We start from the raw sequence: 25,396 nt of genomic DNA on the forward strand, positions 1-25,396 counted from the left end.
GCACGCGCGCGCGCACACACACGCTACCCATCATGCTTACCAGATGGCAAATGTAGCTCTTTTCACCAGAAAGTGAGCAGCGTTCAAATTCATCACCAATACAACATTTAAATTCACATCCATTTTCAATTTGACATCTTTAATGGGTTGGTATAATGAAAAGCAATATTTTATCCCAATATTGCTAACTATTTGTAAGTTACAATAATGCAGACTCGAGAGTAAAAAAAATTGTCATTAAACAAATCTTACGACTTGCAATTTTGATACATTCTGGATCTATTTATCTATTTTTGATCCCTCCGAGTTCTGTATTCAGAGAGGCTAACAGGAATGGCACTGGGTAGGAAGAATAAAAACTTAGTAGCTAATGTTGGGGTCTGTATATATATATATAATGTATATTTTAATTTTTTTAATGTTTATTTATATATGAGAGAGAGACAGACGCAAATGGGGGAGGCACAGAGAGAGAGGGAGACACAGAATCCAAAGCAGGCTCCAGGCTCTGAGCTGTCAGCACAGAGCCTGATACGGGGCTCGAACTCATGAACCGTGAGATCATGACCTGAGCTGAAGTCAGATGCTTAACAGACTGAGCCACCCAGGCGTCCCTGGTCTGTACATTTTTTTAAATGCCACTGCTTAAGTTTAGTGGTGACAGTTTACTAGTTTATAAAAAACTTTAAGATTGATTACTCTTATTAGACTGTATTACCAAATAGTTGAGGTCCATGGGGTAGAGCAAGTTCCTTATGCTAACAGTGGCCAAGCCCACGAGCCCTGTCTCTGGAGTCTCAAGTGTAGATGTCTGCCCACCTACTGTTCCCCAAAGATCTCAGAGTTTTGGGTTTTAAGCTGGTTATCAACTAACTAAATGGCACCCCTGGCTAGTTCAGTTCCTCTGCACTGAAGAGTAAAGAGTAGCAAGGGGAGCCTGGGTGGCTCAGTCAGTTAAGCGTCTGACTTCAGCTCAGATCATGATCTCACGGTTCATGGGTTTGAGCCCCGCATCAGGCTGTTGACAGCTGGGAGCCTGGATCCTGGTTCAGGTTCTGTGTCTGCCTCTCTCTCTCTGCCCCTCCTCTGCTTGCACTCTCTCTCTCTCTCTCTCAAAAATAAACATTAAAATTAAAGAGTGAAGAGTGGTTTTTATGAGCTGATTGTGTCCCCCTCTCCCCACCAAATCCACGCTGAACGCCTAGGACTTGAGATTGTGACTGCGTTTGGAGATAAGACCTTTAAAAAAGGTAATTAAGGTAAAGAGGTCATATGAATGGTGCCCTAATTCACTACGACTGGTGTCCTTATAAGAATAGGACACAGGCAACACACAGGGGGGTGACCAGGTAGGGGCACAGCAAGGCAGCCATCTACAAGCCAAGGAAAGAGGCCTCAGAAGAAACCAAAGCTATCGACACCTTAATTTTGAACTTTTAGCCTCCAGAGTTGTGAGAAAAGAAATTTCTGTTGCCTAAGCCACTAAGTCTGTGCTATTTTGTTATGGCAAACCTAGCAAACACAGTGGTCCAGACTGGGGGGAAATGTATGTAATGTAGAATTTACATTATACATTTCTCTGTAATGCAGACACTATGTTATTAACTAGGGCTTGTTATTCTAGGTAACAGAGGGCAAATCTGGCCAACCTAAGCAAGCACACATTAGGAATGCATCCTGAGGAGACAGCGGTATCTCACGGAACTGGAGAAATGCAGCGGGCCCCAGAAACGCATTGCATCCAGGGCCCGAAGCACTGACAAGATTCTGTTCTCATCTCTGCGTTTCACGATGTATCTACTTCGGTTTTCTAATCCATCCCAATTTCGGATTCCTGGGGCAGACATTCATGGGCCCAGCTTGAGGGACTCACCCCTGGTCTCACAGTCCTGGCTCGAGGCAGCAGGGTCACGTGGCACAGTGGCTGGCAGGGTCCCGTGGAGAAGGAGGCATCCTCAGGTCACAGGAGCTCCTCAGACTGTGGAATAAGTCCTCTGGGGCTTGGAGGGTCTGTTCCCGCTCAAGGGCAATGGGGGAGGCGAACAGAAGAGGTTTAGTGTGCTAAAGCAGAATGGCCGATGGGTTAACAGTTTGGCTCTAAATAGCAAATCAAAGCAAGAGCAGCCTGAGCCCTCATCCAGACCAAGAACTGCTTGCAACCCGTGGCTGTCTCCCAACTGAGGATGAGAGAGAGAAAAAAGAGATGCCAAGGATGTGGAGTAGTAGCCTGTGCACCCATCAGCTAGAGAAGTTGCTTGGGGATCCACCGGTACTCCGTCATACAAACGGTGTGCAGTGTGTCTAACCCAAAAGATAATGTGCAGGGAAACACAACATAAACCCGGACTGGTCTCTGGTTTTACATGTATTTGGGAGGGTATATCATTACTGAGAAGAAGGGAGGGGCGGAGATTCAATACTGCTTACTGTTCTGGAGAAGAGGCAAGGACAGAAAATACAGGAAGGACAAACTTTCAAATAAATCTAAGTCAGACGAAATTGGTTACCAGCCTGAATCAGCATGGCAAAGGGCACCCTGATTTTGCTCGTTGCCCTTTCCTCTTCTTCGACTCGGCACCGGGAACTGAAGCCCCCAGGGAGGCACTGTCTCCTCCACAACACCTTTCCTGACCAACCACAGAGTCTGGCAGTTTACTTTTCTGAAACTGTTCTGTGGACACCGTGTCCCCCTGTACAATAAACCTCCCAGGGGTAAGACCCACGGGACAGGCCCTTCCCCACTTTGTCTTAAAGGGCCCGACACATCTTTGATGAATATTTACTGCCTAGTTGTCACCGGGTGAAGAGAAAATCCTCAGAAATCCACTTGCTGGGCTCAAAAAATCTTAGATTAGAGAAGGAAGAAATCTCCAGAGATACTCCTTTTAAGATAAAAACTTTATTTTACAATTTTATAAAGCAGCTTTACATTAAGCACAAACAATCCATTTACTTTGTATAGAAACAAAATACCTTTCCATCTGCAAAAAATCCAGTTTTGCTGTATAGAAAACTAACATGTGCACATTGTGCTTAAATTGCCAAGTCTGTACAGCTTTACAAAGGACCGCCCTTCAGAAGGGCGTCCTGTAAACACTTTATTGCATATTTAACACATGGCATCTAACCCACATGGACAATGGAGGAGAAACAAGAAAAACAATTACAACAAGGATGAAAATAGCAGCTTTCAGTGAAAGTTTGCACACCGACAAAGAAAAGGCCTCTGCCACATCTGGAAAGTTGTGCTTGTGTGTCACTTCTGTATTTGCTCACAGACACTGGGTGGTTTTTGGATGAAGCCTTTATGTACAATAATCCTAAAGGGCCAAACTTGACCTTTATCTGGAAACTTTTGGCTGGTTTTACAACTGAAGTGGCAATAGATTTAATTTAACATCAGAGCTAACTCAAGATGAATGCAAAAAAACAAAGACCCATTATCTTGAAACAAAGACAAATCAAAAGAAACAAAACAAAACTAAAATACCTTTCCCATTCTTCTAAGCTGAGAACAAGTAAACATTTCACATGGTTTAAAACCCTAGAAAACTCTGTAGGTGTTTCGGAACAAAAACGCAATCGATGGTCTTGGGCAGTGTTCCTCCACGTCTGCCCCGCAGATCACCTGCATGAGAATTATCCGAATGCTTGTCAAAAATGCAGATTCTCATGCTTCACGGGCAGATTTAGTGAGTAACCGGCATCTGAATTTCAGGAAGCTCCCAGGTGATGCTGAGGCACCCTGAAGTTTGAGAACCACCGGTATATGCTGGCGGGGCTGTCGCAGGTTCAACTCATCCTCTTAGAAAATTCTGGGATCACGAGAAAAATCAAGTTGCTGTTGCAACGTGGAAGGCAGTGTGAAACCAACAGCAATGAAACAGCAATGCCATTTCTAGATCAAAATGTCTTTCCTTTTTCAGTGGAAAAGGACAGCCACATCGTTAAGGCACTGGTATCTGTCACGGAAGCATACCATGCTGTTTTTGCTGATTCCCTTAGTCTGAAGTACCAGTATGCAAACACAAGGCAGAAGTCTGGACCGCTCTAGATAATAACAGAGAAGATGAAGTAAAAAGGGTTTCCAGATTGGAGAAAGTTTATTTTTTGAGCACTGAAATAAAAAAAAAAAAGGAAAAAAAAGAGGAGTCCAGATATTTTTGTTGAGACATCTGATGTAGAACTACAAAAGTCAAATGCTAGGGGGAAACTGAATAACCCGCAGCTCTTCTGTTGTGGGCAAAATAGAGTTGTGGCCACATAACTTGGGAGTTGAAGCTTACTTTTCCGTAATATCGTCTTCAGTGTAGGTCTATATTGTTTTCTCGGCTCCTGCTCCCTTTGCCACTAATATACATACTTTGCCTTTATATTACACTCATACACATGTATACATTTTCTGACTTCTAAGTTGTGTTGGTAGGCTGAGTTCAATTTAAGATGCAGTATGTGGGCAAGTGCCCTCGTGGCTCTTGATGTACATTTAATACAGGTCACAGACAAATTGCAATGTGTTTGTCAGACTCAGTCTCCTGAAAGTGTGGGGTCTCGTATTTCAATCTGTGTTAAGTTACAGTAGTGATTTGGTGTTCGTCACACACTAAAACAAAAACAGCAAAATCAACCTCGCTTGATATTGACAATGCCGGAAGCCCTCTAGCAGACACTGCCCGGGGTGTGAGGGCTGTGAACCTATTTATGTGAGGTATGGTGGGATATAAAACCAAAAGAAAGGTCTGGTTACACACGTACAGCGAATGTGGTAGCATCTACCCAATAGCTGAAATAATTTAAAATTAAAATTGCAAAAGAAAAACACTGATGTGCAGAGTCAATGGTCTGGAAAGTTGACAACCAAGAATGACCTAAAAGAAGGGAAAAAACCTGCTATGGTTCTTGTGTATAATATCTGACAGAGTACGTTTCTTTACAGAGGGGGAAAAAACCCCTGGAAGGGCAGCGGGAGGGGACTAGCTCCTTAAAGAAAATTTCCAAAATGTCCCCCCAAAACAGAGAAAACTCTCAAGTGTAGTCTGAAATGAAATACAGAATTCTAGACAGTGACAAAAAGAAAGCATCACAGGGGGAGTGGGGAGGGATAGACTGATTATCAAATCTTTACTGATTGTAGATCAAGTTTCATAAAACAGAGTAACATTTTTGTGATTTCTTGTGCAGTCAACAAGTTTCATTTTAGTTGTGCTTACATTATATAACTGTGAAGCCTGAACACTGGTTGTGTTTTTAATTTACATGTTTCAAGAAAACCATACATTCAAAATATTCTCCATATATAACAAATTCAACAAACGCAACACGAAATTTGCCCAGAAATTAATCTATAGAAAAGAAACATCATTTTAAAAAGTTGCACACAGTCCACTATTCAGGCTGCGAGTACACACTTACTGTATTACAGCACATAATTTTTTAAAGTTTGCTTCCAACATAAACATAAATAGTCACATTTTAAGAGAGGCCCATACTAAGTTTTCAGGTAAGCACTAGACAGCTGGCCACTCACTAACAGCCACTTACCAGTGTCTTTCCCAAACCCAGAGGGATGGGACTATCTGTGGAACCGCAGAAGGTGATAAACAAGGCAAAGTTAAACACCTTTGTTCAGCCATCGACAAACACTTTTCTGCTCCAAGGGCCACCGAGGTTTCAAAACACCCAACCCACAGAATGCAATGATCTCCGACGACTGGTTTCATTTATCACTTTGATGTAATCCACAAAAACCTAGTATACCACCTTTTAAAACGTGCCTATGCTCCGCTGACGTAGAGCCCATAGTTGTGTACGACAGAGGCTGAAAGACGATTTTGGTTCCGAGCTCTAGTTGTGCTTTGCCCTGCTGCCTTTAAGGTAGCTTTTCCACCTCTTGACAAACTCTTTGAAGATTGGGGACTCATCGATGGTGCTGAGTAGCTGCAGCTGATTGATGTGGGTGGTGTGGTAGTCCCAGCGGGCCAGGTTGGGGGCAATGCCAAGCATGAAGTGGCGGAGGTCATAGATGGTTCCTGACCCGGTGTCATACAAGGGGAGCATGGCTTTAAGGGATTCCATACCACGCTCATACAAGGACCTCGCTTCTTTCCCGAGTTTTTCCCCTGCAGTTTCTTTTAAGTCATACAGCCCAATTAAAGAATACATAAAGCCATTTAAAACGAAAGAGCTAGGTGTGGTGGGATATTCTTCATACCAGTCGTGTTTATTCATAAACACAGCCCTAACTCCATGCTGTTCTGACAGAAACTTGTAAGGGGCTGTTGCCCTTAAAGCTGAACTGAGGAATAAATGGTCTTTTGTTAATAGATAGGCCCTGACTAAGGTTGAAATGGCTTGCCCTTGGGCCATGGCCGAGTACCACCCTGGCTCTAAAGACTTGAACCCCTCCCCTAACTTACGGGTCACCATAATTGGCCAGCCACCTTTCTCATCCTGGTTCCTTACCAGCCAATCGCTGGCAGCGAAGAATGCAGCCATGTGGGCTGTGGTAGAGATGGTAATGTTGTCAAGGAATCCTTTCCCTTTTGCAATCAACCTAACCACCTTTTTGGGCATGATTTTGGTTGGCTTGACAGCTTTTGTGTTGGAAAGACCCACTCCTTTCCTGAGGTCAGTGACCAGGTCCCTTGTGACCGTGCTCCATGAAGTTCTAGGCCCAATGCCATAGTATATGTCTCTTTCTTTAAAAGCAATTAGCTGGGTATTTGAGACATAATGTACAGTGAAGAGCTGATTCTTTTCTGTGGTCTCTAGAACCACGGACACACTTCCATTTGTCAAGAACTTGAGGTCAAATGAAATAATAAAATCTTTTGTGTTCCCCAGTTGCAAGGATACACCTTCACTGGTTTCTGTAGGGGGAAAATATACCAACAAAGACTGGTTAGAATACAAGCTCTTTGTATTAAAAATAAATCGCAATTCATCCTTGATAACCACTAACCATACAAAATTAGCATTTCGATATTTTGGTTAACCATATCATCATCATCATCATCATCATCATCATCATTTTACTGAAGTAACCAAAAACAAATGATACAATTGATGAGCCCATCCATGATGGCTCATGAGTTTCAGGCCTGTCTAGTTTATGTTAGCGGGCTAAGAGCAAATGATTAAGGTGCTGTTGATCAAACTGCCTTTTCCAGACTGAATGCTGGCTGATCGATAATCAATGGCTGCCCTAATATACCCATTCTATAAAGAGAAAAAAATAGCCAAAATAGGCTTAGCACATAATATTGTGAGACATTAGAAGAATGGCTGCACATGAATTGAAATTTTTTAATCTAATTAACATTTAGTATTTACTATGTTCTAAGTGCTTTACTAGTCGCTTTTTTTTTTTTTAATGTTTTTATTTTATTTTTGAGAGAGAGGGACAGAGCACAAGCAGGGGAGGGGCAGAGAGAGAGGGAGACACAGAATCGGAAGAAGGCTCCAGGCTCCAAGCTGTCAGCACAGAGCCCCACGTGGGGCTTGAACCCACAGACCGTGAATTCGTGACCTGAGCCCAAGCTGGACACTTAACCGACTGAGTCACCCAGGCACCTCAGTGCTCTACTAGTCTTAACTCACTTAATCTTTGTAACAAGAATAGTGCTATTATTACTCTTACTTTATGGTTGACAAACTGAGACACAGGGAAGTTAAGTAACTTGCCTGATGTACAAAATGTGAAATTCAGGTTGCCTAGTTTGGCTTCACAATACACATTTTTTTTTTTTTAAGTTTATTTTTAAGTAATCTCTATGCCCAACATGAGGCTCAAAGTCACGACCCAGAGATCAAGAGTTGCACACTCTGCCAACTGAACCAGTCAGGCTTCCCTTTACAATATACACTCTTAACTGCTGCTAACTGATGCTGAAAACGATAGGTTTGCTTCCAGATATCTGCTGGAGTTGTGAATAAAATTTCTGAAAATTCAGCAATGGGTTCATGTAGCCCACAAAAGGGAGGGAAACTGGGGGAGGGTCGAGGGGGAAGCACAGAATTAAAACCCCACAAAACGTTGTTGAACTGCTACTCTACCACCTACTAGCTTTGAGATGTTCAAGACGATATAACTCTTTGAACCTCAGTTTCTTCGCATGTTAAATAATACTTTGCAAGGTAATTGTGAGGATTAAAAAAAAAAAAAGATAGTGGCTTGGAACAAAGTAAAAATTGATAGTGATTATCATTATTATTACTCTGAAGCCACTGGCCTTCAGAGGCTGATAAAACAGTAACAGCTGTTTTATCTGGCAAATCACCAAATAAGAGATTTCTCTTGCGTATCTACGGTACAATGACAGCTGACTCCCAAAAAGTTGCCTTTCTGAATATGGCTGGTCTAGATCTACCAAGGAAAGGAACAGAGCATATTAAAGAGCAGCAGCAACACGACCACCACCACTAGCAAAAATACACGTACTGCATATTTTATATATGAATTTACATTCCCATGTGTTATCTCACAGGATCTTTATAATAATCTGAGGCCGGTAGAGCAGGAATTACTACTTCCATTTCAGAAACAAAGATATGGAGGCTTTGCAAGGTTAAAAGGTTTGCTCAGAGCCAAATGCCAATTCGTGGTAGAGTAGGGACCAGAAACCAGGATTCCTGGACCCAAGATCAAAGACTATGAAAAAGAAATGGTATTGGAAATGGCATCCTCATGAGCATAATCGCTGGAAGAGTTATTTCTCTCAAAATAGCTACAGAATCAGATCTGCTTTGAGGAGTCCTTTGAAGAAATCTTCCGTATATCACCAGGGGCAAAGATGAAGTGTGGATTGATGATGGTGTATACAAGTGTAATTAGCCTGGAGAGCCCTAGCATGTGGAGCTGGCTGTTAAACTCTCCCAACACTGGACTCTACCAGTGTGGACATAATTGGTCCAGGGCTCTTAATTATTTCATTTGATGGAACAGACAATCATGCAAATTGTATAAGGAATGAGAACATCTTGATAGACTTACATGTCAAATGATGCTTTGAGTGACTTTTTTTTTTTAACTTTATTTTTGTATTTTTTAAAATTTACATCCAGATTAGTTAGCATATAGTGCAACAATGATTTCAGGAGTAGATTCCTTAGTGCCCCTTACCCATTTAGCCCATCCCCCCTCCCACAACCCCTCCAGCAACCCTCAGTTTGTTCTCTATATTTATGAGTCTCTTCTGTTTTGTCCCCCTCCCAGTTTTTATATTATTTTTGTTTCCCTTCCTTTATGTTCATCTGTTTTGTCTCTTAAGAGTCTTGAGTGACTTTTTAAAAAGGGATTTCAGAAGCATATTTCTAATAAAGATCCATTTTATCTGGAAAAATGTCAACATACAATCTCTGTCTTTACTAGTTGTTTTCCTACATCTACGGTAAAATGGAATCTGATGCTCAATACAACATTCCCAAAACACTGCAGGATTCTGAATTGACTGACAAATCACTCAGGTTTAAATTATATTCAGCAGAGAAGACTGTCTTGAGTGCTTATTTTTTCATTCTTAGGGTAATGCCTCATTAATAAGACCATATTATTAAGTATGACCAATTCATTCTCATGAAACTGAATAACAGTGATCCATCTTTAGAAGTCCAAATGGGGGGCTCCTGGGTGGCTCAGTTGGTTAAGTGACTGACTTTGGCTTGGGTCATGATCTCACGATTTGTGGGTTCAAGCCCTGCATCGGATTCTGTGCTGACGGCTCAGAGCCTGGAGCCTGTTTCTGATTGTGTCTCCTTCTCTCTCTGCCCCTCCCCCACTTGCACTCTCTTTCTCAAAAATAATAGATAAAAACTTTTAAAATTTAAAAAGTCCAAAATGGGAGGAAGCTGAAGAATTATCTATTTTACTCCCAGAATTCCCTTCTTTCACTTTATCAATACAAATCTAATGAAATGATATGGCCAAAATTACCTGATGTTTCACTATAACAGATTAGCTGATGTCATGGGATATAACCTTTAAAAAAAAAAGACTATTTTCCTAAAACGCTATCACCACCAGAGGGAGCTACTGAGCCACACAGAAGAAGAGAAGTCGTCCCAATTCCCAACACAAATCAATCAAACAAAAAAATGGCAGTCTTTACAACAATCTTCCAAGTCTTTTAATTCCCAATTTATAGATATACAGAGTGGTTACATAACCTGTCAACACCACTCGGAAGGATCCAAATGGTAGCAAAAGGGATGTGAGTGTGGTTGTGGCAACCACTCTGGAAATACAGCAGGCGAGGTCCTGAGCTCTACTGAAGGTATTCTGTATCTAGAGATGCCTACTTTCAATCTATTAGTAGAAAGTTCTGGGTTTCCCATTTTTTGAAATCCATACTCGTCCTCTCTCTGAGCAGTTAAGCCTAGGAGTTACTGTAAGTGTTTATTCTTGGTGTATGTGTCCTTTAGGCCAAAAAAAGGATGATAAACACTTAAGAACAGTCTTTAAATCAATGTTTTCACATACAACACAAACCATCATCATTCATTCATTTTAATCCACAGACTTACTAAGCTCAGTGAGAAGAGGCCCTCCCTACTCAGAACCTTGAGGAACAGTGAGAGATAAGGGCCAGGCAGAACAGGAGAAGCTCACAGGAAGTCTGAGAAAGAATGGCTGCACAGAGAGAGGGGAGAAAGTGAGGTCATGCAAATGAAGTGAAGAAAGTACATCAGGTAAGGGAAAGCTAATTTAATTTAATGGAGTATGACAGGTATAAAGTTTCAGTTCATTCAATTTTAAAATTAGGAAGAGGAACTCAAACATTATTCAACAAACAAAACAATAAAATATGATGTAGACCCATGTTCTGGTTCTTTCTTCTAGAGGATTTTATTTCCTTTCAAGGAAAAAAATTAAAGGCCCCAAAAGAAAAACTAAAAGGCCAACAGCATTCAGCCCCTGGTCCTCTGAGACTCACCTCATTGAGGCCAATGTTTCTATACACAAGTTCCAAATTCTTCTCAACAGGGATTCTCAGAATTTATCCCCCAGGAGGTCTATACCCTCTGAAAAGCCTCATCTCCCCATCCTGCGCTTCAAATACAACAGTCGCACTGCTTTGATTTCCTTCTCCCGTGCTGAGCAACAACTTCCATGTAACCCAACTCACTTGCCCTCATAACCTAGATCAAATACACCTCCACGCATGCCCAAGATAGCAAAACAAGGGCCCCATTCCCAGTTAGCACACTCCACCAACAAGGAGTTCCAACTGTGAGTAGCTTGTGTGCCACTGACAGAGTGACCGTCCCAGAGTTCTCTCCCCCCATATACTGAAAACCACCTTAGGAAGCAGTTCTATCTCTAGCTACGGGCTGCAGAATGAAGAGCTGACGTGAGGGTCCCTCACACAGTATGAGGAGACTTATCTTTTGTTATCACCCAGGGCATCCAAAGTGAGCAATGAAATCTACTGCTCTAAATAGAATAGAGTTCAAAAGAGCACTCTAGACAACTTCTCAACATTTGAGATCAAGATGAGAGCTGTTTCTCACCCTAATCCAGACAACATTATTAATTAGTGCAAAAGTAAGTTCCTTGGGTACATACAAAAACAAATGTCCTTTTGCTTAGTCTAATCATTTCCTGCTACAATAACCTCTTTGGTATCACAAGCTAAATACTCTTGAACATCTCCATGTACTTTCTCACCAGTCAAGCCTGTGGTTTTACAATAAGCAGAGACGCTCTGTGTACTGGAATATCACAGAATACCATAGGAGAAAAGAAGTTCTAGTCACAATAAAAACTAAAGGTCATTCATTATTTGCACTGCATTAAGCACTCATAAATCCATTACTTAAGGTCATCTAGAATGAGTAGATTTGTATTGTGGCTTTCAAGGTCTGTGAATTACACAGTCATCAATAAAGGACTAGGAGAGAATACAGAAGAGGTCTTATAACCTTTCTCTCGTTTTATTTACCGACTGCAAGGTTGGTGGGAGGGGGGAATCAGTTCTGTTCTTGACAACATTTCCCCATAGAGAATTAAGCCTGAGGTGCTAACTGAAATTATTCATTGTCTTTTTAAGTAATCGACTCATTAATTCTCATGGATATTGATTAGAGGAGAAAAATACATTACATCCTAATTAATGAGACTGTCTTACTAAAAGGGGAAATGTTGCATAAAGTTAATTTGATTTTATAAATGATTTTATTAATGAAATGGTTTTATATGAAGTTTGAGACAATCTAGTACATTAACAAAACTCAATACGAGAAGCAGGCCTGGTTGCTAATGCTATAATAGTTTGAAAAAAAACAACAAAAAAAAAAACATGCTGGTAAAAACCAGACAAAGGAAAGGATGGCTCTCTATAAAGAAAAATTTCTACCTTAATGCAAAACAGTTTAAAAGTTAAAGAATAAATGCTGCACTGAAATACTAAAATAAACCAATGAGGGTCATTCCTATGGGACATAGATCCCTGGAAGGAGACACATACCATGTAGTAACCTGGATCTTAATATTCAATCTATGGCTTGGTTTTCCACGCAGTTTTTTCTTTTTCTTTTTTTTTTTTAATAACCTTGAATTTTTAGCTGTTCTTTTTCTAGGGATTTCACTTGGGTGACACCATGTTTCTTTATATAGATACAATATAAAGGGTCTGCTAATGTGCTTTTTAAAACCATAAAAGCAATTTAAAGGAGTTATCAGGTACCATAAATCAACATAAAATTAGCAGACACATATAATAATCATCACTTACCTGGAGTAATGAACTGCTTAACATTGGTGAATCTAGACTTATCAGCCACACTAGCCATAAAGCAGCCCTTTGGCACAGTCCAGTCATTCGGCTTGCTGTTTCTGTCTCTGTCTTCTGCTGTTTCATATACCTCTACGTGAGGGGGTTTCTCAGTTAGATTCTTGCTGTAATGACTCAACCCATATTGTGCAATCTGGATTGGGTAGAAATAGCCTTGAGGTCCCCATTGTGTAGATAAAGGTACACCTACAAAATAGAGAAACTAAATAAATAACCACATCTGGACATTTCCAAGCGTATTCTGAACAACGCTCTCCACTGCTTTACCTCTGGGGCACGTTATAGGGTTATCGGCAGCTTTAAAGCTTTGGTATTACGCTACTTTCAAAATGATTAAAAACTAGTAATGAGGCAATCAGACATGAAAAACAAAATCGAGGCTTATTCACTCTTGTTCAGTATTTGACAGACAGCAATGCAGTGTGGTAGAAAACCCTTTAAGAACTGATGTTTTACAGAGCTACAGACGTCCCGTTTTCAAAACCCCGTTTCATACATTCGTATTTTGTACAATTTAAATACAGGTAGATAATGTTACCACAGGTTTATCCTAAAATATTAACTCTGAAATTTTCTTACATGTTTGTACTTCACATTCAAGTTAGTAACCTACTCCTCTCTCTCTCCAATGTTAAGATGTGGTCTAACTATATCAGCTGATGGTTAAAGTATTTGCTTAAGGAGCCGGGTATGACCAGGCAACTTCAAGTATAAACGCAGTTTGCAATTCTTCTTCATATCCGGCACGTCAAAATGTGACTCTTGAGAATGAGGCGTGTTTTTTAAATGAGTTAAAGTTGTATATCTAACTAGAGATTTCTGACATAATTCATTAATGGATGATCTCTTATAAAGTTCTAAGCAAACTTTGAAATGTTTATTAGTGTTTATTTTAGTAATTCTACATGGGGAATACAATAATGCCACATTGCACAGAATATTGTATTGCTGCATCATGGTCTATGTGTTTAGAAATAAACTCCTTTCTGTAGTTCTAAAATAATTTGATCAACATCAGATGGACATAGCAGAAACCAAGAACCTACAAAACTGTATGTGTGATGTAGTTTCAAAACAGTTTAAGGAATTAGGAACTATAAGGGCTAAGAACCTAGGCTACAGATATGCTTTTAATATAAAGACTGCATCATGAATTGGTGGGGACAAAAGATATTCAATACATGTGAGGGGAAGAGTCTGAAATTATACCCTGACTTTGTACCATTTACCAAAATAATCAATTAAGCTGGCTTAAAAGCTTAATGTCAAAAAACCAAAACCCTATAAAACTATTAAGAGAAAATACAGATGAACAGCTGACCACAATGTGGCAATGACTTTCTAACCATAAAAGTAAAAAAAAAAAAGTCTGTAAGTTTAGTAAATGAAACTAAAAAACTTCCAAAACAAATCATAAGTAAGATGAAAGAGTAACCAAATTGAAGAAAATATCTTTAATAAGTGTAACAAAGTATTATTAACCTTACTATATATATATAAAATGTTCACATAAATATTTTAAAAGCCCACTTAATTACATTAGAGAAAGAGGGAAACAACATGAAGATCATTTTATAATGATTGAAAGCATATGAAAAAGATATCTGACCTCACTAATTGTTATAGAAAGCAAATCATGAGATCCTTTGTAAACAACAGATTAAAAAAGAAAAACCAATGTTCCTTGGGGCCCCTGGGTGGCTCAGTCAGTTAAGCATCTGACTTTGGCTCGGGTCATGATCTCACGGTTCGTGAGTTCGAGCCCCACACTGGGCTCTGTGCTGATGCTCAGAGCCTAGAGCCTGCTTCAGATTCTGTCTCTCTCTCTCTCTCTCTCTCTCTCTCTCTGCCCCTCCCCCGCTCACACTCTGTCTCTCTCTCACAAATAAATAAACATTAAGAAATTAAACAAACAAAAAAACAATGTTCCTTACAGAAAACACAAAACAAAAAACGATGTTCCACGATGTCAAGAGCTGGGTGACAAGTGTGCCCTCACACTCTGCTACTGGAAACATGAGTAGTTCAACCTTTTTTGGAAAGCAGTGTAAGTAAATAGATCAACTTCTATTATTTGAATGACAGTTTATTTCCTAGGAAACTACTCTTAGAATATAATTAAACAGCAAATGATTAACTATAAATATCTATACCATTATGATAAAAGCAAAAAAAAAACTGGAAATGACTAAGTGGCCAACTAAGGAGAAAGGCTGAATACATTACACATATCACGGCATATTCTTACTATGAATAGTAGTGTTAAAATATTCGGTAAATATTTAATAACAAGGGGGAATAATCAATATATTTTAGATGAAAAAAGGAGAATATAAAATTGACTACACAGTAATGATCTCAATTTATTTAAAAAATAACAAAAAGATCGGGGAAAACACATCAAAATATTAACAGCGGTTATGGGTGCTTTTTACTTTTTCTTTAGCATCCAAACATCTATTAATTTTATACATTTTACCTAATTTACATGAAAAGGTTTGACGATGGGTATCTCTGAAATCTCTAAGAAACATTACCACCCTGGACACTGTGGTTAAGTATCATTACAACTATGTTAAAACACAGACCTAGGTACAAAGACCTCCAGCGAATATACAAAATGGTAATAATTATCTTGAAGTGGTATGAATATAAGTGAATTTGGCCCTTCCCTCTTCTGAACATTAGGTAAAGATATTATAAAAACTTAAAATATTGTATTAAATCACTTTTTAATAGAATGAAGAAAATAAATAAAATAAAACTAAGCAAAGCAATCTGAAAACACACTAAGTTCTTCCTCGGGTTAAATGATGTATTTTAAAGTCAAATTCAATTTGGCTTTCAGATCCATCTTAGGTTTGAAATACAAATTCCAAAATGTACTAATGACACTCATAACGGGCCTCCTACTGCTTCAGGTTTTAAAGACCATAGATGCAATAGACTATAGGAGTGTAGCATAAAAGTTCCGAGAAAATGGTGTCTTGCTCTGAGGACTTTAAACCTCCATCCGAGATGATACCTGGTTAATCTGGTAGCAGACTGCATTGGTACACAGGTCTATGGTCTCCTCTCATAGGGCACTACTGCATATTTTAATGCAAAATTTTTGGAGATGCTGTGCCTCTACTTTAGAGGTGATAATTTTAGATTCCGAGGCGGGTTCGTGGATAATCCTATTTGATCAGGTATCGTCTTGCAGCCCCCATATCACATCATCTAGAATGATGCCTCAGGTTTAGACTTAACCCGGTCCTCCTTGCGAAGTCAGAGTGATGATGGGCTCCTGACAGGAAGCTATGTATGTACTTGCTATATAAGTAACACCTACAATTCTTATTCCTCAACACAATCAAGATAGAAAAAGGCAGTGGAGCAGACAGATACCAACCTTCAACCCCACTTATGCACTTGACTCTGTCTCGGACTTCCACATTGTAGCCTTCAAAGGACATAAACACGCCATCAGGGTGATAAGGGGCTCTCTGTGCATAGACTTTGGAATAGCTATGAGAGAATTCAAACCGATCGTAGCCATCATACTGAACCACCTTTCCATATACGTCAAAATATTTCTCTACCCAAGTGAATGGAAGAAAGACTTCATTCCCCTCTCTTCTCCCTTTAATTGTGTGTTCATCATTTATGAGACAGTCAATTTCTTCGTATTTGAGCCCTAACACCTTGCTTCCCCCATTGCTGTTGAAGCTCCCAACAACAGGGGGTGCTTTCTGCTGTTCCTGAGGGAATGCCTCCTCAGACTGCTTGGCCATGTGGTTCACATAGTTGTTACTCTCAGATGCTGCTGCTCTTTTTTCTAATCCATCCACTCTGAAGCCACTACTCAAGTGCCGTGGAAACTGGATCGCTTTATCGCTGGAACATTTATTCCACAAAAGTACCGTGACCAAAGTGAAGAGTGTGCAGATGATAATCAAAGTCTTATAGTTGACCCGAGCTGCCAAGCAACGCATATTTCAGACCATACCTATGGAGGCAAGAAGAAAAATTCATGCAAAGCTGTACTGCAGACATTTCATAGGATAAGGTTTTCCTCATTTTTTTCATATTGAACCACATTAGGGCAATTTTATTCACTGCAGTAATCTGATCAGATTTAAAATGACTAACTCAAACTTCTCAGCAGAGACAAAGAAAAGGCAAGAGGAGCTTCCCCCTCTTAAAATACTTAGCATGATCCTCTGAAGTAGAGATTCTCAAACTTTCTGTTTGTGGCTCTCTTGGTATCTTACTAATTATTTCAAGTCCCTAGGCCAAAAGAAATACCTGACAGTTCCATTTATTAAGTCCTTGGGCCCAAATAACTTAATACATTATTTTTGTCTCAACAAGTTAGTAGCTGTCGGAAAAAACACAGTGGCTTTTGTAAAGGTAAACACTGATATCCGTGCTGCCAAACCCAACAGTGAATTTTCGGTGCCCCTCCTACTTGCTCTCTCGGCAGCATGAATAGTCAATGACTCTTTCCTACTGGAAACACTGTCTTCTCATGGCTTCCGGGGCACCATCCTCTCATGGATTTCCTTGTACACCACTGGCTGCTCCTCCTCAGTCATCTCTGACCATTCTTTCTCATCTCCCTGAACCGTAAGTGTTGGCGTGCCTTAGGGTCTCAGGCCTCATACCTCTTCTTGACCTCTATTCACTCCTAGGCGATCTCACCCAATCCCATGGCTTTAAATACACTTTATATGCTAACTACTTTCACAATTTCCTCTCTAAGCCAGAACTTTCTCCAGAACTGCAGGCACATACATCTCAGTACCAATCCAAGTAGCTGACATCTTTACTTGGAGACCAAATGAACTTTTGAAACACCCCAAACTTAACTCCTCATCTTCCCCCCATCTGTTTCTCTTTTCCTATTGCTCAGGCCAGAAACCTCTACTCCTTTCTTGCTCACCCCATATCCAATCAGTCAGGAATGCTGTTGGCTCTACCTTCAAATTATACCCAGAATCTGACCTCTTTTCACCAACTCCACCATTACCACCACATCAGAGCCACTGCCATCTTTCACTTAGAATACAATGATGTCCAAACTGGTCTCTTCTTATTTCTATCCTTGCTCTATTATTCTACCCCAAGTCTATTCTCAACATAGCCATTAGAATGATGCTTTTTTTTTTTCAGTTTATTTATTTTGAGAGATACAGAGATAAAGTGAGTAGGGGAGGGACAGAGACAGAGAGAATCCCAAGCAGGCTCCACACTGTCAGTGCAGAGCCCGATGTAGGGCTTGAACTCACAAACCACGAGATCGTGACCTGAGCCCGAAGTCAAAAGTCGGATGCTTAACTGGCTGAGCCGCCCAGGTGCCCCAGAATGATGCTTTTAAATGTAAGCCAGATCATGTCACTCTAGTCACAATGGGAAAAGAATCTGATGCTGTTGCCCCTGCTGGCCATATAATATACTAGCCAGTTGTGACTGCAATTAAGTAGTCCCGAATTACCTGTTGCTGAGGTCACTGGGAACTATGGGAAATATGGGATTAGTCTCCTTAGTGTTTGCTACAGTAGCTCTAGAATTCATTTTATGGTGTAAATCCACAACTACTTATTTTACTGTTTGAAATTATTCATCCCCTTTTTCTTTCCACAAACCCTTTGGGAGCGATGAGATTTTTTATGTTATTATTATTTTTTTAATGTTTATTCATTTTTGAAAGACAGAGAGAGACAGGGCACAAGCAGGGGTGGGGCAAAGAGAGAGGGGGACACAGAATCAGAAGTAGGCTTCAGGCTCTGAGCTGTCAGCACAGAGCCTGATGTGGGGTTTGAACCCATGAACCGTGAGATCATGACCTGAGCTGAAGTTGGATTCTTAACCCGACTGAGCCACCCAGGTAGGGCCCCACAATGAGATTTTTTTTTAAAAAACCCCAAAATGAAATGTTTAATGAGAAATTACACAATAATTTTTTATTTTTTAAAGAAAGGTGATGGTGAGGGGCACCTGGGTGGCTCAGTGAGTTAAGCATCTGACTTTGATTCAGGTCATGATCTTAATGGTTTGTGGGTCTGAACCCCTGCATCTGGCTCTCTGCTGTCAGCACGGAGCCTGCTTCAGATCTTCTGTCCCCCCGCTCTCTCTGTTCCTCCCCAGTTTATGCTGTCTCTCTCAAAAATAATAATTAAAAAAAAAAGAAAGCTGATGGTGCATGTGTAATTCCTATCTATTTATCTATCTATCTATCTATCTATCTATCTATCTATCTATCTATCTACAGCTTGAATTCATGACCCCAAGATCAAGAGTCACATGCTCTACCAACTGTGCCAGCCAGGCACCCTCACTCATTTAACTCCAAAGAGGTGCCTTTGAGTTCTTATGTGTCTAAAATCAACTTCAGTTTGCTCTCTCCTTTGATTTATAGTTTGGCAAGATATAGAATCCCTGGCTAACATTATTTTCTTTTGAAAAGTTGTAGGCAATGTTTCATTGTCTTAAAGCATTAAGAACTACTGATGAGAGGGGCGCCTGAGTGGCCCAGTTGGCTGGGTGTCCAACTCTTGGTTTAGGCTCAGGCTCACGATCTCGCAGTTTGGGAGATTGGGCCCTGTGTAGGACTCTGCACTGGGAGCATGGAGCCTGCGTGGGATTCTCTCTCTCCCTCTCTGTCTGCCCGGCCCTTGCTCACTCTCTCTCAAAATAAAGAAATAAACTTAAAAAAAAATTTTTTTTTAAGAATTACTGATGAGAGGTTTGATTTCAGTTTGATACTTGTCACTTTGAACATGAATTTCCTCTGGATCTTTTATCTTTAGAATTCTGCAGCTTCCCAAGAATGAATTGCATTATGATATTTGACTCACTATTTCAGCACTTGTTGTGCCCTTTCCATCTGAAACGTGTGTTCTCCTATTTTTGTTTAATGCGTGAAGTTCTCTTCCTACAGCCCTGAGTATATAGAGTTCCTTTCTGGTTAAGTTCTCTCTGATTAGCTCTATTTTCTCCAGTAGCAATTTTCTGGTTATTTTAGTCTTTCATGCCATCAGTTTTCCTCACATGCCTGGTGATCTTTGGTTACTCATTCGCATTTACATCTGAATGATTCATTTTAGCCAACACAGATTTCCTCTTATCATTGTGAAGATGGTTTGATTTCTGGTCGGACTGCTCTCCTGAGGAGGGCTCTGTGTGGGGTAGGTACAGGCTGACTGGCAGTGTTCCTTTAGGATGCATGGGTGGGGACCAGCAGACCTGCTAAATACCAGAATAAAGATGGCTTTTTTCCCTTTGTTCTGGAGATATAACTTGTACTTTAAAAGCCTTAGCTTTTCCCAATTTCTCTAACAAAATCTGTTTGATGTCTTGCCTGGGTTTGTGCCTGCTATCAATAGTCTAAGTGCAGGGAGGAGAGCGGGTAAGGAGAAATGAGAGCCTTCTAGTACTCGAGCAGAGACCCAGAAATCTGTTCAATTACCACTCTTTGGTAGCCTTCTATTTATTGTTATTGGTTTCTTCATTTCTTATTTCTATACATTTTATTTCAGTAGGGCATCAAGAGGGAAAGTAGGCAAAGACAGGGTTTTGGTCCATCTTGGAAATCATACACAGATTTAAGAGCCAGAATCCAGTAACACTTTATCATCCACATATTACTATTAGAAAATGTACTGAATGCTAAAAAAGCAAAGCGTGGGACAAGCGAACCTTTAGAAGTCATATATTTACAAAGGATTCCTTGTATTATAGTACCAGCAAACCAGCACACTAAATGCGTTTATTTTTAAAAAGAAGTCCTTTGTTAAAAACACTTATGTGTCAACATTTCAATCATCTGTCAGTTCTACCTAACATTTAGACCAATTAAAATAGAAATATACAGATTTTATCCCATCTTTGAGAAGTGCCCCTTCCTTCACGACTCAAATGAGAGTAAACCTGCCTATGGAAGTAAGCTACCATTATAATGAGATGCATCATGGGAAAATATGGAAAAAATAAAATAAAAAACTTTCAATAATCTTTACGCACAGATTTGTTATCTGATCCCATTCTTTAACAAAAGCAGTGAGGGCTTCTTAGAGAAACGGATGATTCCAGGTGTAGGTCCTTGTCATGCCAGAAAATAAAGAAAACTTAAAAGTATCAATGGGTTCATAATCCAGGGGATCAAAAAAAAGCAGTAGGAGAAAGATAAAATGAGATTAGAAACACCGATAATGTTGAAACTGAAAGATATGTTGAAGGTTCACTACATTATTCTCTATACTTTCGTTTGTTTGAACATTCTGTTAAAGAAAAAGAATAGTATCACAGCAAAAAATACAAGACAAGAATCACCCTGAAAGGTCCCTTCCCCATTAGTCAAAGCTGTGAGAATTATGACTGATCACAACTGAAACACACTGAAACCAGAAAAATCTGAGCCTACAATGATACTCAAAAGGAGAAAGCCAGAAAAAAACACTAATGTCATCTTCTGACTGGGCTGGTGAAAACTGGTAACTAAATGAAAGAATTTATTTATCTATCTGGCCTGTAAGAGAAGAAGTCAGTAGCCCCAGATAATAAAGAATTCTGTTACAGAAAAAGGGTGGCTAATGATGTAGAAGAAAATTTTTTAAAACATCAGAAAATTTGCATTGTGATCCCTCACAAAATTACTAATTTAGACAAGTATTATATTCAGGTATATGTTTGACAGGAACCTAGTGATTCATATTACTCAAGGTAACAACCAATACATTATTTTCTAGTAGCAAGAGGAAAAAGTTGAGACTCTACAATGAGGGGATCAGATTCATTACCCTAATTCAGTACTCAAATGCAGTCTCATTAATGCTGACTCATCCAGATACTGTGCCTTTTGATGAGTTAAAAGAAAAAGTAAATAACCTATTATATATCCCAGCTAAAAATGTTTAACATGATCTCTAGGCTTTACAATTTGACTTGTAACTAATAGGATATACAAGAGACAGAGGAACAAATTAAATGCAGATGCAACCAGACAAATCTAGAAGGCAGGACGTCCTGCAGGAGAGCTGGCCCTGTCCCTTGAATAAGCCAGTGGTATGAAAAGAAAAAGGGGACTAGGTCAAATTTTGGGGGATATGACAACCAGATGTGAGACACAGTCCCTCCCTGGGAAATCAGACTGTGGACTTGATAAGACATGAAGACAGAAGAACATACAGAGATTGTAAACTGGAAAAAGGAGGTTAGAAACAGCACACACAGAATGATCTCACTTTAGTAAACAATGCATACATAGGTCTTTATTTTCTCATTTCCCATGAATATATTTACCGGTTTTTTTTATAGCATTAAAATAGAAAAATTAAGGTCAAAGCCACTTTTGTTAAAATATTAAAGTAAATCTAAAATTTAACTTTAAAAATGTCTACAAATATACAGGTTTTCGAAATAGGCATGGACGTCTCTTCAGGCGAGAGGGGAAAATATGGGAAAAAGAAGGAAGATGGAAAACAAGAAAACCCTGAGTACCGACATGCACTATTTATTAACTACTAAATAGATTTACCTAAAGGTAAACATGATGATTTATTACTAGTGTTGTTCAGATTATAGAAAACTAAGCAGAACTTCAAAAATTCAGAAAGTATACTGCACTGACATCTTGCTAGTGCAATAACAAGGGTACTTGTAACAGCCCAAACCAGGGTTTTCTGCTGATGTTGATAAGCTTCCTACTTACTTTAAAGCTTTTGCCACATCTATAAACCAGATTAACCTTTCAAGTTAAAAAAGAAAAAAAGTTTTAAACAAATCAATAAATTCCAAAACCTTGAACCTCATCTACTGCAGGTCCTAAAGATTTATTTCATTAGAAACATTATCCAATAAAAATTGGTTTTAGTACCTTTGGAGATCTAAAACAGAAAATAACATTCAGTAAGCATCATAAAGAAACGGGAAATAATTTCTCTGCAGAAATGGTTAAAAATTAGGGAACACAAAATATGACTTAGTTTTCCTTTGGGAAAGCAAATTGTTCTCTTCTAAAACGATTTGCAATTCTAAGAACTCTTGTGTGATACTTTACTGAAATTAAATTCATTTTTCTAACTGAATGTTTCAAGTAACCAAGTCATTCAGTAAACATTAAATCATGGATATCACCATGAGTTTTTAAAATATGAAGGTCATATTTCAGATAAGAACATTTAAATAAATTTGTAGAAGATTTCATTGAAAGAAACTTTCTTCCTCTGAATAATGCAGACCAAGGCTTGCCTGATCATTATTTTCTCTTATTTACTCACATATCTAACAATTTGTATTTCTCTGGTGCCAAGTAAATAGGAAGAAAAGTAGTTGTGCAATATATAAACTAACTGACTTGTTCAATCAGCATCTGTTCAGCACCTACTATGTAGCAGGTGAGGCACTACTTCTGTCCCTAAAAGCCAGATTACTGGGAGATATGTGCACAAAAACGATAATGCTGAGATACCAACCGAAAAAAGTTACACAGGATCCTACACAGAGGAGGAGGCCTGTAATTCTCCCTTAATGTTTTAAGGTGTTAAGGAAAGCTTTAAGGTGGAATGAATAGAATACTCACAACTAAGCATACTCCCAGATCAAGTACCTGTACTTGCCATGCCCTCTGCCTGGCACCGTTTCCCCAGATATCATTTGGCTTGCTCCCTTACTTCTTCAGGTCACTGCTTAAGTGTTAATGTATCAGAGAGGGCTTCCCTGACCACCTTATCTAAAACAGCACTTCTTACCCCAACATTCTCTAGGTCTTTACTCAGCTTTACTCTTCTTAATAGCATTTATCATACTTGATATCATACACATTAAGCTTATTATCCATCTCCGGAATCTAAGTTCCATGAGGGCTGGGTTTCGCTTCTCTTGGTCACTGCTGGATCCCCAGTGCCTAGAAATATGTCTGCTTCACACTAGGCATTCAATAGAGATTTGCTGAATGAACAAATATTGTTAAGTATGCAATTTTAAAAAATGATAGACAACTTTGTTTTCTTTCCCATATTTGGGTATTCTGAAATCATAATCCAAATAAAAATGAATGTAACTGAGACAACAGAATATGGACTGTGATGCTGTATACTGGCCAACTCTTTAAAAAGATTTACAACTTAATTACTCCTGTTAGAAATGTTCCATCTGTTTACTGCTTGATAGACCAAGACTTAAATTACACAGTCAAATGGTTAAGTACTCTGTGACAGCTCTAACACAAAAGAGAAATGCCTAATATTTTTCGTGGTCAGGACTCTTCCAGTAATGTAAAACAGTATTCTCACTATAAAGAACAAAGTGAGAAGGTAACTTTGCCATCCTATTTTTTAAAAATCAAAGTTAAGGGCGCCTGGGTGGCTCAGTCGGTTGAGCATCCGACTTCGGCTCAGGTCATGATCTCGCGGTGTGAGTTCGAGCCCCACGTTGGGCTCTGTGCTGACAGCTTGGAGCCTGGAGCCTGCTTCCGATTCTGTGTCTCCCTCTCTCTCTGCCCCTCCCCTGCTCATGCTCTGTCTCTCTCTGTCTCAAAAATAAATAAAAACATAAAAAAAATTTTTTTTTAAATATCAAAGTTAAAATAATCTCTGATACAACTGGCTCACGATGCTTCAAGTAAGATTATACCTCTAGGCAAATATCCCCAAGAAATTGAGTAGGGGGTATGCAGTACACAGGCATACCTTGGAGATACTGTGGGTTAGGTTCTAGAATACTGCAATAAAGCAAGTATCAAAATACAGCAAGTCAAATAAGTTTTTTATTTCCTAGTGCATATAAGTTTAATAGAGTACCTTGTTTAATAGACTAATATGCTAAATAGACTATAACGCAGTCGATATATTAAGTGTGCAACAGCATTGTCTAAAAAAACAATGCACATACCTTAATTTAAAAATAATGCTAAAAAGTGCTAACCATCATATAAGCTTTCAGTCATAATCTTTGTACCGGTGGAGGGTCTGGCCTCGATGTTGATGGCTGATCAGGGTGGTGGGTGCTGAAGGGCAGGGTGGCTGTGGCAATTTCTTAAAATAAGACAACAGTGAAGTCTGCCGCATTGATGGACTCTTCCTTTCACGAATGATTTTTCTGTAGCATGTGATGCTGTGTGATAGCATTTTCCCCACAGTAGAACTTCTTTCAAAATTGGGAGTCAATTCCCTTAAACCCTGCCACACTGCTTTATTAACTTACTTTATGTCATATTCTAAATCCTTTGTTGTTATTTCAACGGTCTTCACCAGAAGTAGATTCCATCTCAAGAAACCGCCTTCTTTGCTCATCCATAAGAAGCAACTCCTCATCCGTTGCTAAGTTCTATCCTGAGACTGCAGCCATTCAGCCCCATCTTCAGACTCCACTTCTAATTCCAGTTCTCTTGCTATTTCTACCACACCTGCAGTTAGTTACTTCCTCCACGCAAGCCTCGAACCCTTCAAAGTCCTCCATGAGGGTTAGAATCCACTTCTTCCAAACTCCTGTTAATGTTGGTATTTTTGACCTTTTCCCAAGAATCATGAATGCTCTTAATGGCATTCAGAATGCTAAATTCTTTCCAGAAGGCTTTCAATTTACTTTGTCCAGATCCATCAGAGGAATCACTACAGCAGCTA

General features: G+C 39.5%; 1 protein-coding gene across 2 annotated transcripts in view; it reads right to left on the reverse strand.

The window, feature by feature from the left end:
- Positions 1-2,880: 2,880 nt before the first annotated feature.
- Positions 2,881-25,396, reverse strand: part of GLCE (glucuronic acid epimerase) — a 116,791-nt gene continuing 94,275 nt past the window's right edge. For both annotated transcript variants that reach the window (XM_030317830.2, XM_032593612.1), the window contains exons 2-4: positions 16,186-16,782; positions 12,732-12,977; positions 2,881-6,869 (exon numbers count right to left, since the gene is read on the reverse strand). In XM_030317830.2, the coding sequence (XP_030173690.1) occupies positions 5,845-6,869; positions 12,732-12,977; positions 16,186-16,768 (1,854 nt within the window). In that variant the 5' untranslated portion in view covers positions 16,769-16,782 and the 3' untranslated portion in view covers positions 2,881-5,844. The remainder of the gene's footprint in view (positions 6,870-12,731; positions 12,978-16,185; positions 16,783-25,396) is intronic.

Source organism: Lynx canadensis, chromosome B3 (genome assembly GCF_007474595.2).
Source record: "Lynx canadensis isolate LIC74 chromosome B3, mLynCan4.pri.v2, whole genome shotgun sequence".
NCBI classification, from domain to species: domain Eukaryota; kingdom Metazoa; phylum Chordata; class Mammalia; order Carnivora; family Felidae; genus Lynx; species Lynx canadensis.